This window comes from Euleptes europaea, chromosome 6 (assembly GCF_029931775.1).
Source record: "Euleptes europaea isolate rEulEur1 chromosome 6, rEulEur1.hap1, whole genome shotgun sequence".
Lineage (NCBI taxonomy): Eukaryota > Metazoa > Chordata > Lepidosauria > Squamata > Sphaerodactylidae > Euleptes > Euleptes europaea.
The window spans coordinates 92,915,742-92,936,349 of NC_079317.1; the positions used below are offsets into that span (position 1 = coordinate 92,915,742).

Below are 20,608 nucleotides of genomic sequence, written 5' to 3' on the forward strand. Positions count from 1 at the left end.
TTTGGGCGAAAATGCATGGTCGCTTTAGCCTCCTTTCTTCCCTGTTCCAGCCAGGATTCAGCCAGGATCGAACGCACGTTTGGCGGAAACGCATGCGTTCGATGCTGGTTGAACCAGGGAATAAAGGAGGCTAAAGCGATCCGTGCGTTTTCGCCCTCTGTTTTCTGTGGCTGGCACAGAATGTCACATCTTAGGAGATGATGGAACAATGGGGCTTGGGGTTTCGTAGTGAATCCCAAAGGATCACCAAAACAAATCTGGTATCTACTGAGACAGAAAGTAATTTCCCCCACCTTCTTCTGATAACCAGACTTTTGTCCCCCAAAATCTCAGCTGGTGGTCTCCAAAAGATAAAGCAATAAATCCCAACCCCATTTTATGACTGAATCCTATAATTATGCTGTGAAGTGTCAATTTTGAAAAGGTAAGAAATCAAACCATTCATAATTCGCCATACTGGAAGGGGAAAAAAGGATTATACTTTTAAAAACAACAACAACAACATAAACTCTGAAGTATCACACATTAGTTACAAGGGCATTCAAAGAAATAGACTGTAGCAGGAATCAGACCCACTCAGGGAAGAAAATACTTGTGCGTATGTTTGTGTGTGTGTGTGTAACACAACATCATAGATTAGAAAAACATTTGAATAAAATTGCAGCACAAGTCCATTGGAAGAATCACAAATGTGTTTGCAGTATATATATATATATATATATATATATATATATATATATATATATATATATATATATATATATATATATATATATATATATACTGCCCTGCAATTTATTTTTGCACTCAATTTATACAAAAGTGGGAATTACATAAAACGACACAAAATTTTGATTTTATTATTTTATATAATTTATTATTGATATTATATATACTGGTAAAATAAATATTAAGGGAAAAGCCAAATTCACATCCTGATATAGGAACTTTGAAGCACTGCTGAAGAGAATCACAAACAGAAAGAAAAAGACTACTTTTGGCATCCTGAATAAGTTACTTTACCTAATTAAATATTGACAGAGTGCCATCTGTTTCTATTTAAATCAACGGACTTTTTGCTAGGTCCTTCAAGGGAATGAGGATGCAACCCTAGGGTTTGTTTGTTTTTAGAATAATCACAGTTCTCTTTCTATCACACATTTGTAGCCACAATCATTGGTAGGGTTGCCAGGTCCCTTTTCACCACTGGCAGGAGGTTTTGGGGGCGGAGCCTGAGGAGAGCAGGGTTCGGGGAGGGACTTCAATGCCATAGAATCCAATTGCCAAACCGGCCATTTTCTCCAGGTGAACTGATCTCTATCGGATGGAGATCAGTTGTAATAGCGGGAGATCTCCAGCTAGTACCTGGTGGAGGGCAACCCTAATCATTGGAGAGGTTTTTTGCTCAACAGTGTTTCTAGTTACCTTACTTGATCAAATACGAAAGAATGACTGCAAATGAGTATTTCTATGCAGCTGAAGACCCTGCAAATGCTGCCCGTGGGGCTTAGGGTTGCCAGATCCCTCTTCACCACCAGCGGGAAGTTTTTGGGGCGGAGCCTGAGGAGAGCGGAATTTGGGGAGGGGAGGGACTTCAATACCATAGAGTCCAATTTTCTCCAGGTGAACTGATCTCTATTGGCTGGAGATCAGTTGTAATAACAGGAAAGTTCCAGCTGGTACCTGGACGTTGAGCCCCTAGCGGGGCTCGATCTTGCACACCTCAACTAAGACCAAAGACATTGCTCTAGGAACCAAATGCACAAAGCTGAGGGAGGTTTTCACAATCACAACAGCATGGAAAATTAATTATGCAACTGCCTAGAATTCGGAGGCTTATACTGTTACTTGGCTCATTGCTATGTTTGTTATTATTTTATTGAGCAATATTTTGGTTTGGTTTGTGATCTGTTTTACAGCTGCTGTTTGATTAATTATCAATTGCTGATTTTTATCTAGGGTTGCCAACCTCCAGATTCGCCATCCGTTAGTACTGTCAGGCTATATGCCTTCTTGTCCGGAACATATGTTCAGTGGAACCTTGATGGAACGTCACAGGATTGCCTGAATTGATAAAGCACCAGAGAAATAGGACTCATTACCAGAAGCCTATTTTCTCTCTACTCATGGCATTCCAGGACTTTGATATTTAGTCACTTCACTTACCTGTCTACACTGCAGGAATGTGGTGACTTTTCTACACATGTAACAGGAATTTCCTTCTGTTCTTGGTTGTATTGTTTGTTTAATTTGTCATTACAAACATGTTGTTCAGCATTCTTTTGTAGTGCTTTTTGTGCCATAAGTGCCTACTCTTGCTTTGCTTAACCTCCAGGGACTAGCTGGAGATCTCCTGCTATTACAACTGATTTCCAGCTGATAGAGATCAGTTCACTTGGAGAAAATGGCCGCTTTGGCAATTGGACTCTATGTAGGGTTGCCAACATCTAGGTACTAGCTGGAGATCTCTTGATATTACAACTGATCTCCAGCCAATAGAGGCCAGTTCACCTGGAGAAAATGCCCGCTTTGGCAATTGGACTCTATGTAGGGTTGCCAACCTCTAGGTACTAGCTGGAGATCTCTTGATATTACAACTGATCTCCAGCCAATAGAGGTCAGTTCACCTGGAGAAAATGGCCGCCTTGGCCATTGGACTCTATGGCATCTAAGTCCCTCCCTTCCCCAAACCCCATCCTCCTCAGGCTCCACGCCAAAAACCTCCCGTTGGTGGCGAAGAGGGACCTTGCAACCCAGACTCTATGGCATTGAAGTCCCTCCCCTCCCCAAACCCTGCCCTCCTCAGGCCCCAGCCCAAAAACCTCCCACCAGTGGCAAAGAGGGACCTGGCAATAAGCTATTTATAGCCACCTGTCCTTAAAACTGCTCAAGGCAGTCAATATAAAAGTAATATATTTAAGGACAGGTGGCTAAGATATAACTTATACTATAAGGTAAAAGGAACAATTGTACAAAACCCCTTTAGACAGGAGCTGTTCCATAGCACTGTTCAACACTAACTGGTGTACAAGTATAATGTCGGGCAGGGGGTTAGTTGCAATATCATGTTGATGCTCCACAGCTCTTGCATTTCTGCAGAATGGTGGTATCAGAAAGGTGATTAACCCACAACTTCTAATTATACAGGAAAGGACTAAATGCAAGGGTCCAGGGAAGCTTGAAAAGCAGGGTCATGGCTCTGCTGCCTCTGGTGTGTTTTTAGGACTTCAATTAGTAGGGTTGTGAGCTCTGGGTTGGGAAATACCTAGAGATTTTTGGGGTGGAACCTGAGGAGGGCAGGGTTTGGGGAGAGGTGGGACTTCAATGCCATAGAGACCAATGGCCAAAACAGCCATTTTCTCCAGGTGAACTGATATCTATCGGCTGGAGATCAGTTGTAATAGCGGGAGATCTCCAGTTAGTACTTGGAAGTTGGCAACCCTATCATTTAGACAAATGACTACATTTTAAAGGGGGGGGGGGAACAAGCTTTGTCTTGTTCAATGACTGAAGTAAAGCCCTATTAATTTGCTTGTCAATAAAAGACTGAGTGGAAATCCTGTCCTCCCTATCTCAAGATACCATTCTCACACAGACTATTAAATAGCTTCCTCTTCCTGCACAATTCTTTTTGTAACCCTCAAATCCAAATGATGACTGTTTCCACGATGGAGCATCATAGTCCAACTCTGTACAATTTCTGTGCTGACTAGAAGTCATTGTTTTCCCAGCATGGTTAAGCTGTGCTTTTCAGCCCAAAACTAGCTCGAGCTTGTATTGCTCAATGCCCCACCATGGAGTTTTCAGTAGGCAGCAGATGTTCTTCTCACCACATGATACTCTCCAACAGGATTTTATGTGTTATTGCCACGTTAAGCCACAATGAATCTTTAGGTGGTAACAATCCTACCAACACACACAGGCCTAGAGGAAGACCCTATACCAACCGTCACAAGATTTAATCTCTGCACTACATCTCTGGTTGACAAAACAAACAGCTCTCTGTTCATGGAAAGAAATACTGGGACGTCACTGAGCTGACCAGAAGGTTACAATGAAGACCCCCCAAATGATCCCACTTACCCTTGGACTGCTGAGGGGGCTGGTAGACAGGCCAGATGAAGCTCCGCTGATCGAACGAGACCTGAGAGAACACAACAGGAAGACAATGGCCTGAGAAACTCTTGTCAATTAAATATCATACAGCACCAGCCAGCACAACATTAACTCTCTATGTGAATTTGCGGCTCACATTTTAACGGGGAAACCTCCTATGGGGCTAGCATATGTTTTGCAGAAAGCATATATGGGAAAAGACACTATGGAACACCCCATCTTTCTGTTTATTAGTCTCTCTCTCTCAAAGGTTTTTCTGTACATATCTGAAAATGTCTTGTTTATATCATTTGCCCCACCAAGCAAACTCATTGTATGGAATTTTTGATCTCTTACTAGTTAAGGTAGCAAAATGTACATTTTGCAAGACTGATGACTGCAGCTGTTTGTAGTTTGGCCAGCTGGATTCCTCTATGAATGACCTATCTTGTTGCTTATTGAAAATATCCTGAGTTGGACATCAAGTATGTCCTTTACGGCTTTCCTTTGGGGAATATCACATCTTTTCTCGGCACGTCACCACCCCAATCCATCAAAATCACTGAGGAAAGATCAGTGCCTCAGAAACAGCATGAAGGTTCCATGATGTTTATATGCCATAATGGCGTACATATGTAGGAAAAGAAACTTCTTATCAGTCTTGGGCCCAAACGATACAGAGTATTTTCACATGCTGTTTTTGTAATGAACAAGCAAAATGTATGCTGATTATATAAAGTGTACATTTAATTTTTTCTTTTGCCTAATTTCATCGAAAAATATAGAGTAAGAGAAGCTCAGAAGAGCATTATTTTTTTTTTTTGCAATGTGCCTTGAATCTCACTGAGAAAGATGGGCTATAAATAAAGTAAATACATAAATAAACATGTAGAAAATTCCAAAGACATTCCAGAGCACGGCTAGCAATCCTTTGAGTCTTGGCTTGAGCATCTATATCTCTACACTGAGAGGTAGAACTGGGTTATTCTTTTGGAACATGAGGAATGCTGTCTGGGAAAAGCTGCCGTCTTTAAAAGACAGAGACAACAATGGAGGCAGAGCCATTGGATAAATGTTAGACAATATATCCCCTTGACTTCATCTGAAAAGTCTTGCAGCACTTTAGAGATGTACCAGGTTTATTGTGACATAAGCTTTTATAAACTAGACCTCGTTCGAATCCGTAGAAGTTACTGCCACAATCAACTTGATGACGTGCACTCTTACATATGTACACTCAGAAGTAAATCCCACTTAGTTCAATGGGACTTACTCCCTAGGAAATGTGCTTAGCATTGCAGCCTCAGTCTTTAAGGTTCCACAAGACTCCTTTGTGCTGTTGCTAGGGTTGCCAAGTGCCCACTGGTGGTGGGCAAACCCCCGGCAATTGCCCCCTCTGCCCGCCGACCACCTGAGGGTTGGTGGGCAAACGTGCACGAACGCGTGCATACCGCATGCGGGTCTTCCGGTTTAGAACCGGACGTTCTGCCTCGTGAGGGGCCTTTACCTCTTAGTTTGAGTGGTAAAGGGCTGCTTTACCACTCAAACTAACAGGTAAAGGCCCTTTGCGAGGCGGGCACTTCCGGTTCTAAACCAGAAGTGCCGTGCGTGCGTTGGTGTGAGCGCGCACATGCTTAAACACAAAATCCTTCCGCCGGAGGAGAAGAGGGACCTGGCAACCATAGCTGTTGCTGAATACATAATATCAAAGAAAACTTTCTGGAATTTGTCCTAATCTGTATAGTACACAGCTTCTGAAAAGGAGATAAAGCAGTGAAAAATAATGATTAAATGTATAAATGTCTGCCAAAAAAATATCAAATTTTATTTGTGTGCATGTGACTGTATTGATGTACATGTTAATTCATGCATATCTATTGTAAAGTATAACAATAATGGAGCTGCTGTGTCAAAGGTAGGTTACCCACTAGGTCCTCCTGCCTAGTGGCACCATGGAGAAATCTCTGCCAGACTGCCACCACATTTAAGTTTCCAGTAAAAACAACAACAACAACCTGATGCTGCCTATATGCTCCAGTCTACCAATTCTATGGAGCTGTCAGTCAACAGAAGGGTCCACCTGGTGACAGCCAATCTGCTGAGAAACTCCCATGCAGTTTGAATGGGGCGGGGAATTGGCCTTGGAGGGTGAGCACCCTTAGACATGTGTTCTCTAGCTTCCATCTTCCATAATACTGCATAAATAGGATGTAGTCTAGCAACATCGTGTTGCTTTCAGTGGAATGTATACTTAAATTTCATTAAAAAAACAATGCAATGAATATAGACTACACTGCAGGGTGTAGATGCCATCTATATGCAGTGGCTACTTCCAGTGGGACGAGCATTTCTAACACATTTCAATACTATCCTTCCTCCAACGAGCTTTAAGCAGTATCTAGTTCTCCCCTCACTTTGATCCTCACAACATTCTTGTGAGAAAGGTTGGTCTAAGAGACTGGCCCAAGGTCACTCAGTATGAACCTAGATCGTCCAGATGCCACCAACACTCTACTATACTGCACTGGCTCAATTGGATGCTCAGTGTGTTCGCCACTGAAAGCAAAGCAGTGAGGATAGACCATACACAAATACGGCACAGTGATTAAACTGTCAGACTAGGATCTAAGAGACCCAGGTTCAAATCCCTGCGTTGGCATGGAAGCTTGCTGGGTGACCTTGGGCCAGTCACACACACTCAGTCTAACCTACCTTTGTCCATCTGGGGAGAAACATGGGGTAAAAAATGAAGTAAGTAAATAAATAATCTCATAGAGATTATACCATACAGGAGAGAAAGAGAGAGAGGCTTCCACTGAGAATTTAAATCAGTATAAAACGTCACAGAGATTCTCTCCGGTCAGAGTTCATAATGTGAGATCTTCCAAGGATGTCTTTCCCTCTATCAGAGGAAAACGTATCCGACTTCTTTTTTGCTGTATAGACTTAGTATTCTATTCCAGTTGCATTCTAACACAATCAGCTTTGCCATAATGGGCACAGAGAAATGCATTCCCAATGAAAGCGAACACAATACATTTAGGTAACATAATCCTCAGGTGTGTGCATTCCGATGCACATTTGGAAGCGTATCAGATTAATGCCGGCCATATTCTGGTTCACCAGTGATATCTGTGCATAAGTCTTCTCAAGCACGCAACTCTCCTTAGCTGGATCAGGGTGTTTGCTCCCACCACTCTAGATTTGTTTACAGGCAGCAGTCACTTTGCGTTTACACTAGACTTCATGTAAAATATGGTAGAAGATGGTCCATGAATATAATCACTACTTACAAAAGGATCTTACTGAAATTCTCCCATAAACTATTAAGAAGTAGAAGGAGAAGACGAGTTGTTTTTTTATATGCCAACTTTCTCTAACACTTAAGGGAGACTCAAACCGGCTTACAATCACCTTCCCTTCCCCTCCCCACAACAGACACCCTGTGAGGTAGGTGGGGCTGAGAGATCTCTAACAGAGCTGTAACTTGCCCAAGGTCACCCAGCTGGAGTGAGTAGGAGTGGGGAAACAAATCCGGTTCACCAGATTAGCCTCCGCCGCTCATGTGGAGGAGCTGGGAATCAAACCCGGTTCTCCAGATCTGAGTCCACCGCTCCAAACCACCACTCTTAACCACTATACCATGAAGGAGCACCACTGACGTCAGTGGACTGACACGAGGAAAAGTGATTTTGCAGACTTAAAACAAATCCTTGTCCAATCTTTGACAGTGAAGATTCATATCATCTGGTTCTCCAGCCACATGTGTCATTTATGGAAAAGGGGGGGAAAGACCTATAGTGACCCAGGCCACTAATTTCTAACCAAACTGGATATCTGAAGCAGAAGATTTTCTCAGCCATGCTACTGAATACTGAACATTAAACTTCACACGTGAAAAGGATATGCTTTCCTATTGACCTATGGCACCTCTCCAGGAATCTGTAGAAGGGAAGCATTCACTTACAGCGTATTATTTGTAAGGCTTAAATCAATTAGTGTTTATATTGGCCTAAAAATGTACAGTAACTAAAATTTATGTTTTCTATTCCATATTATTTCCCTCTCATCCTTTCCCAGCTTCTAGTACATGAAGAGATTTTTAATTTAAAAAACCCCTACAAATTCTTTGCAGAGTTCCCTTGAATATCTCTTCATTTTAAGAAGCAGATATGAAATGTTATTTTATAAAGAAGATGGCCATATTTGATATTTTATTTCCTTTTACAATAGTGCATCCAAAACAAAACAGCCGAAACGAAAATTAAACAAGTGTATCCTTGACTCACAGTAGTACAGATTAAAATGTGCCTCTGTGATTAAAATTCACCCCCAATCTTACACCTATGATACATATATAAATTAATGCTGCATGTTGGTGTTGGTGTGTACCAACTGCTGACTGCTCATATTTTTTTTGGAAATGGTTGGTAATAATACCCTTTTGGGCAAAGAGTGTGGATTTAATTAGAGACTAGAAACAGACTCCTTTTGATTCTCAGATCCTATTATTGGTTCATTGAAGAAATACTGTTCCCCCAGATTATGCTGAACAGGGTACTTGACTAATAATAATTGCAAAAATGCATGTCACGCAGCCCTGTAAATCTCTACTTGCACCTCTGATGGACTGGTTCAAGAAGGTTTGGACTGCGGCATTTTGATAAAAACGTCCTATTATCCTATTGTATAAAAGCAATAGATGGATGAAGTCGTGATAATTTTTGTGTGTGGAAAAAATGGACACTATCTATTATTGGAATGATGAATTCCATCACTCTGTCTACCCATATAACCTGTTTTCACTGATCTGACATGTTCTGTATATGTTGTGCTTATAAAGAAGTTATATTTTTTTAAAAATAGCCCCAAATCTTATATTGTATGTTGCTTTTGGAATTGATGCCTCTCCAGTAATAGAGCCAGTGCCAGACTTGGAAGGGCACAGCCAGCCAGAAAAGGGGGGGGGGCATGAGAAAGACTACAGGTTCAGCAGTAGAACAGGAAGGAGCTGCTAGTCTGGCCTGGCTGCCCAAAGCACAGGAAGGAGAGGAGTAAGCCGCACCAACATAGTGGATAGGGTTGCCAGGTCCCTCTTTGCCACTGGCGGGAGGTTTTTTGGGGTGGGGCCTGAGGAGGGTGGGGTTTGGGGAGGGGAGGGACTTCAATGCCATAGAGTCCAATTGTCAAAGCAGCCATTTTCTCCAGGTGAACTGATCTCTATCAGTTGGACATCAGTTGAAATGGCAGGACATCTCCAGCTAGTACCTGGAGATTGGCAACCCTAATAGTGGAATGGGAGGTGGTTGGGGAGCAATTGGCGTGTGCTCTCTTGCACTCATTGGAATGCAGAAGGCAGGTATGCACTCCATCACCACCATGGCTTCCACGGCAATAAAAATGTTTCATTAGGGTGGCCAACCTTCAGGTGGTTGTCCAAAAATGCAAGTACGCGCTCACATGCAAACAAATTTTATCAAATGTGGAAGACAGACAATGCGTGGTGAATCAGAAAACACAAAATCTAAGCTTACTAACTACTGTGACCTACAACAAATAACATGCGTGAAAAATATATACAGTATATACAACAGCAAACGATTATCTTCTACAGGAAAGATCAACTTGACTCGTCACATCATGAACAATGCATGAATTTTTTTTAGGTTTTAACAGCGCGTAAAGAGCAAATAGCAAAAAGTTCTGTATCGCGTAGTGAAATGCTTCAGCCCAACGAGCACCAAAACGAGAGAGGTGCGGTGGGCACAGAGCTCGAGGAGGCGCTAACTTTTGGACAACTAACTTTTAAGTATGTTTGATACAATTGTTTGCCTAACCTCCAGGTGGTGGCAGGAGATCTCCTGCTATTACAACTGATCTCCAGCTGACAGAGATCAGCTCCCCTGGAAAAAATGGCCACTTCGGCAATTGGACTTTTTGGCATTGAAGTCCCCTGATGATTTTCCTGAGACTGTAGTGGGAGTGAAGGAGAAGACAAGAGTGGCTTTCCAGCTGAGATCAACCCATTGTTGGGAGTACAGTGTGGCCTGCCTGACAGATGGGGCATGAGCATGTGGGGGAAGGGAGACATGACAAAGACTGAGATGAAAATACGCTTCATGTACATGGGACAGAGGTAGGATCATGTGACAGAGATAGGGTTGCCAGGTCCCCACTCACCTTCGGAGGGAGGTTTCCTTGCTGATCTTGTGTCTGTGTGTGTGCACGCATGTGTGCTGACGCAGCACTTCCGGTTATAAACCAGAAGTGTCGCCTCACAAGGAGCCTTAGTCCACTCAAACTCTTAGTTTGAGTGGTAAAGGGCCACAGCGACCCTTTACCGCTCCTCGCGGGGCGGCACTTCTGGTTATAAACCGGACGTGCTGCGTCGGCGTGCGCATGCACGATTGCCCACCGGCCCTCAGCTGGTTGGTGGGCAGAGGGGCACATTACCGGGGGTTTGCCCACCACCAGCTGGCACCTGGCAACCCTAGACAGAGAGGTGATTTGCAAGAGACAGGGAAGGGAGGAAAGGTCATGGGGCGGACAGACGCATGACAGAGAAAGCATGCGCTGGTGTGGGGAGGGGGGACAGATGGAGCAGAGGGATTATTCTCCAGCTGGCTGATAGGAACTGGGGGAAAGCATTGTGCTGGATATACTAGCCAAAATGCTGGCTAGAGGCCTTGAACAAATGTTGTAAAGCTTTCATTGATTACTATCTTTTAAAAACTTGCAACAGTTGTGAAAATGGCAGCATGCTTAAATCTTTTCAAAGTGTTTCAGAAACCTTAACAGAGAAACAGAAGTATCCAGAGATCCTGGGAACCTGCTTGCAGTTCAATGTCTTAAAACCTATCACAGTAATATAACAGATCTTTCAAGATCAACTTGGCAGGTAAAAGCCTCACATTGTTATTTAAAGGTTCCGACTCGAAGGCACTTTACACACACAAAAAAAGCATCTTCTCCACTGAGGTACATCTATCACACAGACCCTAAGACTATATTAGGGAAATCAAGGCCCATATCCTCCTTATCAAAAATGACCCAAAGCAGGGCTGGCATGCAACTCAAAGAGAAAGCAAGAGAGAGATTGTGTATGGGATAAAGGGATCCTGCTTGTTGGGTACTCCACAATACAGAGGTTGTGCATCAGCATGCGGAACCAGCACAGTCACAAAAATCAGAAAGGTGTGAAAAATTAGAGTGGAAAAGAGGTCTTTTATCTCTAGATGCAAGCTTCACTTATTGAACTGGAAATAGCTGTTTGCGTGTAACCTGCTTGGAGTCTGTGGAGGTATTTATCACCTTTACAAGGTTAGCATTTCTCTTATTATTCAGGTGATGTAAATTTCTCGCAGATAATCGTACTTGATATCCCTGCAGAGCTCTTCATCAGGATTTCAACGAAAGCATATGTCAGACCGATCACAGTGTGGTAGAGTGTGATGCAAACACTTCATTGCCATGAGTATGAGACAACTTCAATGCTGAGACATGTCAGAATTAAGAGGACTCTAAAAGAGGTTTTGTGAGAAAGCACACCAGAACACATGCAAAGCATCCGATTCATATTCCTCATCCATTTTGCAAAGCTCACCTGCTTCACAATAAAGCTACTTCCAAAGCCATCAGAAACAGAGTTGGAAAGGACCACCAGGGTCATCTAGTCCAACCCCCTGCACAATGCAGGAAATTCACAACTACCTCCCCCCACACACCCCCAGTGACCCCTAATCCATGCCCAGAAGATGGCAAAAAAAAAAAAAAATTCCTCCAGGATCCCTGGCCAATCTCATCTGGAGGAAAATTTCTTCCTGGCCCCACAAGTTGGACCTTTGCTTTTCTTACACCTTTCCCTATAAGCTTTCTTAGTGTGGTGGGCAAACTTTATGCTAGACACCTGTCCTGGAAGTTCTGGGACTGGCTTGATAAAGAGGAGATTCTAGCAAAATAAGCTGGATTTAGAAGAGGCCGCTCCATAATGGACCAATGTCTGATTCTACACCTAAAGACAAAAGCAACATGGCAGGAAGCCATCAAATTCAGCTGTCTATCATGGACTTCTGCCTCACAGGGCATCTTTGCTAACTGTTGGGAGGCACCGTGGCTTAGTTACAGAGCATCGGCTTTGCATGAAGAAAGTTCCAAGTTCAATGCCTGGCATCTCCAGGCAAAAGGCTCAGGTAATGGGTGATGTGAAAGACCTCTGCCTGAGACCCTTCAGAGCTGCTGCTGCTCTGCATAGACAATACTGACCATGATAGGCTAATGGTCGGATTCAGTAGAAGGCAGTGCTGTGTGTGTACCAACTGAGCAAACAAATGTACTCTGATATAATCCAAAAATACTCTTCCAAAGCTTTAACAAGTAACAAAAGAACATCAGAGTGTCTGTGAAATAAATTGAAACCAAAGAACAATTAAAGAATTGTCACGTTTTATTATAAGCCAAAACCATACTGGGCAGAGTAACTCGTGGGTTTCTATGCTAGAGATGATGAGCTTCCGGTTATCACTTTTGCCCCTCCCGGTTTCTGCCTTGCAAAAGAAAGCGGCAACTTTTTGAAACACGACCCATCACTAAAGATTAATTGCAAAATCACAGAAAATAGAGTAAAATGTTCTAAGTACATGAGATGGGTGTTACCTGTCACCTTTTTTCCCTGGCACAACTCCTATGCCTTGAATAATTTCATGAGCCATAACGCGGGTAAGGCTGGAGAAATAGGAAATTGTGCTGTATTAATCAGCAAGTCAAATCCAAAAAGGACAGCACAAGGCTCGCAACTTACAAAGATGCAATGCTATATTACCAATTATATTACCCGGGTGTTCAGCTTCAGCTTTCCACTGCACATGATCCAACCACGGAGAAGCTGACTAGGCTGTTTCGTCTCTGCTTTCTATGCCGTCTCACTGAGATGAACTTTATGAAGGAGATTACCTTTTTACTACTGACAGATAGTACTGACGGATTTTTGTTGAATTGTTGTTCTCCATATGTGTATAGCTGTTAGGTAAAGGTAAAGGTCCCCTGTGCAAGCACCGGGTCATTCCTGACCCATGGGGTGACGTCACATCCCGACGTTTCCTAGGCAGACTATGTTTACGGGGTGGTTTGCCAGTGCCTTCCCCAGTCATCTTCCCTTTACCCCCAGCCATCTTCCCTTTACCCCCAGCAAGCTGGGTACTCATTTGACCGACCTCGGAAGGATGGAAGGCTGAGTCAACCTTGAGCCGGCTACCTGAAACCAACTTCCGTTGGGATCGAACTCAGGTCGTGATCAGAGCTTGGACTGCAGTACTGCAGCTTACCACTCTGAGCCAGTATAGCTGTTAGGTGTATGTAATCTTTGGATTTTTCTTTGGAGTAATGAGTTGCCATTTAATAGGTGGCACAGTTTGTTATTGCCCTGACCTGGGCAATAGCCTGACCTCGTGAGATCTCAGAAGCTAAGCAGGGTCAGCCCTGGTTAGTATCTGGATGGAAGACCACCAAGGAATACCAGGGTTGCTGTGTAGAGGAAGGCACTGGCAAACCACCTATGTTAGTCTCTTGCAATGAAAACCCCAAAAGGGGTCACCATAAGTCGGCTGCAACTTGGGGGCACTTTACACACACACAGTTTGTTATTAGTGCTGGACCAGTGCTTATTCACTGTGTGGACTGTTGGCGGATGACCAGTAGAAGGTAAGGAACTCTGCCAGCCAAGAATACGGGAAGCACAAACCTCAGCACTCCCATGGTCTAAAAATGGTATCGTTATAAATAATTCACAGCATTTTGAAACAATTGGTAATATTGCATCTTTGTAAGTTGTGAGCCTTGTGCTGTCCTTTTTGGATTTGATTTAATAATTTCATGACAAACACAGTTCAGCAGGAAACTCATTGCCCACTTTGTAACTCCATTCCTAATAAAGCACTCTCCGTTGAATTTCTGATTCTCATGCAATTGTCAGAAGGAGAGAAATCATGTCAGAAGAAGAAGAATTTAAATTCTAAAATCAATGAAGTCGGAATAGGTTTATACGTATTGGTGTGAATAACTTGGTAATTGTCAGGATTGGGTTTGAGAATTTTACAGAGTCAGGTCCCTGTTATATTGGGGGCCTTGACATACCCATTATAGCAGCAGAAAAGAACAAGAGTCCAGTAGCACCTTTAAGACTAAAAAAATTCTGGCAGGGTATGAGCTTTCATGAATCACAGCTCACTTCTTCAGGTATCTGAAGAAGTGAGCTGTAACTCACGGAAGCTCATACCCTGCCAGATTTTTTTTAGTCTTTAAGGTGCTACTTAAATCAAGCCTGAACTGACCCTAGAAGCTAAAATGACTAAACTGAGACTATCGTATTTTGGTCACGTCAGGAAACAACAAGAGTCACTGGAAAAGACAATCATGCTAGGAAAAGTTGAGGGCAGCAGGAAAAGAGGAAGACCCAACAAGAGATGGATTGACTCAAGAAAGGAAGCCACAGCCTTCAATTTGCAAGATCTGAGCAAGGCTGTCAAAGACAGGACATTTTGGAGGACTTTCATTCATAGGGTTGCCATTAGTCGGAAGCGACTTGACGGCACTTATCACACACACACAAGGTGCTACTGGACTCTTGCTCTTTTCTACTGCGACAGACTAATACAGCTACCCAGCGTGATCTATCTCCATTATAACAGCATCTCTGGACTCCTTTGAAATTCCCCAGAGCCTCAATCACAACCATGTCCCCAGTTGTGGGAAAATATACACTGGCTGCAGATATCTCCCACTTTCTCCTCCCCAGGCCGCCACTGACTCTGGGAAAGGGGATTCCCAGAACTGTGGGACCTGCATGGACTAACAGCCACATTGGTTGGTGGGCTGCATTGAGGAGGGGGAAAGGGGGGAAAGTGCCCTGTCTGTGAAGCTGGCTCTTCTGACAGTGGAGAAGAGGAAGGATGGAGCAATTTTTGTAGCACGCTACTTAAGCTATACTTCTGGTGTAGTACTCCCTCTTGTACTTCAAGGAGACCATAAACAATGTGATCGGAGTACAGTGGAGTCAACTCATTCACGGAAATGCATGGTTCCATTGCCCTTTGACTACAGTGCAAGCAGAAGACCTTTTCTTCCTGGCTTCAGAAACATTAGTACGAACCAGGGACCTACTCTGAGACCACAGCAGCAAGGGATAGAGGTAATTGACTCCACTCCCTAGTTGGTCCCTGTCAGGCTTCATTTAAGCTCAACTGGAACCAAGTGAATGGTCAGCGGTCAGGATGACTCAGCACCGACGGCATTCCAGATTGTGGGGTGGGTTCTGTGGCTTGGCAGAAGCCCAGCAATCACTCAAATCATGCGCTCATTTCATAAATCATTAGAATACCAGCTTAATGGAAAATAAGCCTGTACATTTGCACCTGTGTGGCCACATGCACACACCATTCAGAAAGCAAACATATGTTGGAATATGTAAGGGACTTTTCAATCCCTTGGTGTCATACAGCCCCTTCCTGAGGCTGGGGGCCAAATCGCCTTAAGAGGCGGCGTGACCCTTATGAGGGTGTTCGACAACTTGCACCATGCAAACTGGCACGGATGCCAGCATGGGACCTCTTACACTGGCCCTCTTGGACCGCGGTGGCAGCGCAGCCCTTGGACGCTGGCATGCCCCCCCCCTAGGGTTGCCAGGTCCCTCTTCGCCACCGGTGGGAGGTTTTTGGGGTGGGGATGAGGAGGGCAGGGTTTGGGGAGGGAAGGGACTTCAGTGCCATAGAGTCCAATTCCTGGAGTGTTCAGAGGGGCAGAGCCACCTTTAGGCAGCTTCCAAACCCCTCCCACCCCGGCAGTGCTGGATTTACGTATAAGCTAAACAAGCTATAGCTTAGGGCCCCACTCTCTTGGGCCCCCCAAAAAAAATTAAAGGAAAAAAAAACTGGATGTACATTTCCAAAATATAAGATAAAAAACAAATAAAATAAAACCTACATACAGCAACAGTGTTTTGTGTTGTGTAGGCTCCTATGATGTAAGTAATGGGCCCCGCCTGCTAGCCTGCTCCCTAAAATATCACTGGTTTGCTCATTTCTATATATAGGGTGCCTACATTCTGCATAACATATTTTGTTATGTGCAAATGGCTTCAGATACCTATTAGGTCCATAAATTACCATATAGCATATATTCAACACAAAAAACAGCGACAATTTGTTGTTGATGAAGGACAGCTGGACATATAAAGGGCCCCATTACCTTCAATAGCTTAGGGCCTCATCAAACCTAAATCCGGCCCTGCACCCCAGGAATGCCTCCTGGGACTCCGGCAGTTCTGCACCACCTTTTTTGGTACTTGATATCCCTGCAGAGCTCTATTTGGGTGTGTGTGTGTCTTTTTTCCCGATTTTTATATCCCTCCCTCCGCAGCAGCCAGGAAGTCTCTCAGGAGACTTCTCCGCTGTGCCGTCCCGGCTGCCGCGGTTCGATCCCCACCCCAACCAGGAATGGGCTGATGGACAGGGTCCAGTGTTTGCAAATTCAGAACTCTACCTCACTGTGAAGCACTAGAGGAGCCCACAGAAAAGGCACCTGCACTGCTAGAATAACCCACATCCACTAGAGGAAGCCAGATTTGTCAGACGCTTTAGGCCTCAGTGGTCCTGGACTGGTGCTTATTCACTGGGGGGACTGATGGCGAATGATCAGTAGAGGGGGTAAAGAACTCTTGGCCAACCAAGATTATGGGAATCACAAACCTCAGCACTCCCATGGTCTAAAAATGGTTTTAGGACTGCTTCAGACATTAGGGAGACATCTTTGCCAGAGCATGGACAGACGGCAGGGAGTTACAGCCCGTATTATGTACCTGCATAATGTACATGTTTGGCCTGTGCATACATTTCATTTTACTCACAAAAATGTGGCACGTGAAGCAGACCGCAGAGCAATGGGGTAGGTTTATATTATTCTGCAAGATTCAGGGGAAAGCAAGCGATCACACGCAGAGACGCATGTGGAGAGTTGTACTTCCCCAAATGCTCTTTTCCACAACCAAGTGTCATGTCATACTAAGGAATCTTTAATGGGTGGTCATTTTAAAAAAAATGTCTCTTCCCCCCAAATGAGAAAAGGTCCCACAACAGGTATAATCCAAAACTGGAGCTTACCCCAATGCGTCAGCACTCGTCATCCTTGGCAGAGGGAAAGAAAGAGAAACAGAGAGGAAGAAAGGGACATGGAGGCAGGTGGAGAGAAGAGTACGAAAAGCAGAGTGAAAAACTGTTTAGAGCTCTACATGGACATTATTATTGCCTCAGGCATCAGCTGCTGATGGAAGCACCAGAGGGGAATACTCGTGGGAGGGGAGGGTTTCATTCGCTAGACAAATATTTCCATACAGCTCATGAACATGGAAGGTGTTGGCATCTGGGAATGGGTGGGGGGCAGACACAGCAGGTGTAAAGGAGAAGAGCAAAATGCCCACCCTGCCTAGCTGGCAGCTCGTATCGGAATTGCTGCTTTTTCATGGCAAATCATTAGCCTACGCACAGTTAGATGCAATGACTGAAAAGGTTGTGGGCCCTCTCACACTTTGCTCATGTACCATTCTCTTGCCCTTCCACAATAGTCATCTGGAAATTCCCATTCCTTATATGCGTCTCTGTCGTTTCTAAGACAATGATCATTAAGATCAATGTTTCCAAGCGGGCGGGTATGTCCAGCGAACAAAGTTGCAGGCAAAAGATGTAACTCACTGAGAATTTCTCCTATGAGAAACTCTGATGAAATGCATGAAAAGAGATGTATGATCTTCTAAGGTAGTTTATGCATGGGAGTTTTACCTGAGGTTCATTGCTTGCTGGACCCACATTTTCTTGTTGGGAATCTATGCACCAGCAGTCTCCAAACTCAAATCAAGAAGCATTTGAGATCCCACCCCTTGAAATGCTGCTTTGTAATTGTCTGTAGTGCTTACTGTGAGAGAAAAGCCCCTCCCCTCGGAAATCCAATTGCCACATAAAAAAGCATTTTAAAAAAACGGAGGTCTCCAAAAGGAATGGGAGGGGGGAACCCAAGCCTCATTTCTAAAATACTTTCTTCTGCTCAGAAAGAACTCCCAGGAAGCAGGAAGCATTTTAATGCCCGCCCCTTGATACTCTGCTTTGTAATTGGCTGAAGTGCTGTCTGTGAAAGAAACATCACTCCCCCAAGCTTCCATGTCCCGCACTTTGCCTTATGCTTTGGAATTTCACCCAGGCTGACCTCAGGGGCGATGGAAAAATCGGGTTAATAGAGGAATGGGAAAAATCGGGTTAATAAAGGAATGGGATTTGTGAGGACTGGCCGCGAGGTAATCTCTAATGGACGGAAAACTCATGCACAACTCCAAGGAACAACCGAGACAGACTGGGGGCAAATGTGAGTGAAAGTACCCATGCATAAATGATTAAAGAAAGTAGAACCCCCCCTCATGTAGAAACCCCCCCCAAAGGAATGTGCCACAGCCTGCAAGCTACCCTCCACTAATCCAAGCTTATTTAAATGGCTACACCCACTGAGAGATCGTCAAACTTTCCCAATACGAGATCCAGAATCTAGTATCAAATTAAATTAAATTAAATTAAATTCAGTGATCATATTATATAAAATAAAGAGGCTGCAATACGATGCAAGGAGATGTAAACTGCCTGTCTTCAATAAACACACAACTCTACCTACCTCACTCCTCCTGGGGATCATTTTGAAAAGCTTTCAGTTAAATACTAATCACTTTTCAATGACGTCACATGCGTCATTTGTTCCTTTCCTATACCACTCATCCACCAGTCTGTCTGTTTCCATAGGAGGCCCTCAACATACCAGTCACTCAAAAGGCAGGCTTTCTTCTCGGATACAAAAGTATTAAGTTTAACATTTCTGAACTACCTTTGGCTTCATTATGAAAGTTTGGTCAGCACATGGGAGATGTAAAAAAACAACAACCCTAAGACTATATTTATATTTATTCATTAAAATATTTATATCCTGCTTTCCCCTCCTAAGCACAACTGTATAATATGAATTAGAACTTCCACAGACAATTCATGACGGCAATCCTAAGAGCATTTTCCTGGGAGTAAGCCCCATTGAATAAAATGTGACTTACTTACAAGCAGATCTGCTTAGGATGGCTCTGTACACCTTCACGTTCTAAGCGACTCTGTGCTCTTCTATCTGGTGGGTACTTACATCCCTTGCCCCAGCATGCACTAACCGTCAGCATGCTTTGATCTATTCATCTCTTCCATAAACGATATCATTGCCAGTTCTATATGCACTATTTCAAACAGATCTGAGGTATTTCCAGAAGGTCATGGTAGATGCATTTTTTTTGAACATGTACATGGGTACCCTTTGCATTCTTCTCTGTCCACTAGATTCCTTGCAATCCCTACCCTCTTTGTAAAATTCTGTTCTATACAACTGGTGTATAGAAAGAATTAACTCACACACATACCCTCTCTCTCTATATATATACATATGTGCGTGTGTATGTATATGTATATACAAACACATACACACTGCAAATCTATTTATCCAAGTAGATTATCTACGGTGCTGGGTGTGAATGTGCCTGCATATAACACAAGGAACAAGTGCAGAAAAAGAAAACAGAAATAACTGTAGTTTGGATCAAGTGGAAGAGTTCATGGGAGGAGTTGGTGCTTTTCCCGTTTTCCCCAAGCAGCTTGAAACTCCTGAGGATCAGGAGATGAGCAAAATGAGCCACACGATGGGGTAATACAGCAACAGTGGAGAATCTGGTAAAATTGCCTCTTTCTCTTCTGTTTGAGGTTTGCATCAGTGGAGAAGTGAGAAAGAATGCTTTTACCTTATTGGCTGTGAGGTTCTCCCAATTTGCTCTGCCAATACCTTCTGCAAACTCCTCCTCTGGATCCAACCCTGTATCTACCCATGTCAACATTAAAACAATGTCTTTTTCTGATATTGGATTTTTTCTCTCTGAAAGGGACTGAGATTTTAACAATGAGAGTGGACATAAAACTTATGAAGGGGAAAAGAAAGACGGGAAACGGGGTTATTTAAATAAAAATAATCCCAGGACACAATACACCCAGCAGCGCAGACATGTGCATTTCCTAAAGTACTAAGGCAGGTGAACTACAGAGCTGCACCAACCCAGCAGAAAAGCACTGAAAAGACCAAGCAACAGATGACAAAAGAAAGAAGAAAAAGAGAGAAAAGGAGAAATGGCAGAAGAGAAAGGGACAGTGGCCTCGGCTACCAAGACAACCGTGTGCATCTAGAGGGGCAGGGTCCTTAAAGATGCAGTATTCCTCTTAAAATAAACCAAAATATGGATAACATTAAGATATTGGTAAGGCCCTGTCTCAAGAGTGTGATTTGTTAACCCAACAAGGGAATGTTGTATGTGTGCGTGTTCGTGGGGGTGTCTTTGTTAGGGTTGCCAGGTCCCTCTTTGCCATTGGCGGGAGGTTTTTGGGGTTGAGTCTGAGGAGGGCGGGGTTTG

At 43.7% G+C, this 20,608-nt stretch overlaps 1 protein-coding gene across 13 annotated transcripts in view; it reads right to left on the reverse strand.

Annotated features, from left to right (window-relative positions):
* Positions 1–20,608, reverse strand: part of BRSK2 (BR serine/threonine kinase 2) — a 528,760-nt gene that overhangs the window by 59,775 nt on the left and 448,377 nt on the right. For 7 of the 13 annotated variants that reach the window (XM_056850713.1, XM_056850714.1, XM_056850715.1 and 4 more), the window contains exons 14-15: positions 17,244–17,267; positions 4,084–4,144 (exon numbers count right to left, since the gene is read on the reverse strand). In XM_056850713.1, coding sequence (XP_056706691.1) covers positions 4,084–4,144; positions 17,244–17,267 — 85 coding nt within the window. The remainder of the gene's footprint in view (positions 1–4,083; positions 4,145–17,243; positions 17,268–20,608) is intronic. The other 6 variants (XM_056850720.1, XM_056850719.1, XM_056850718.1 and 3 more) reach the window with 1 other exon arrangement.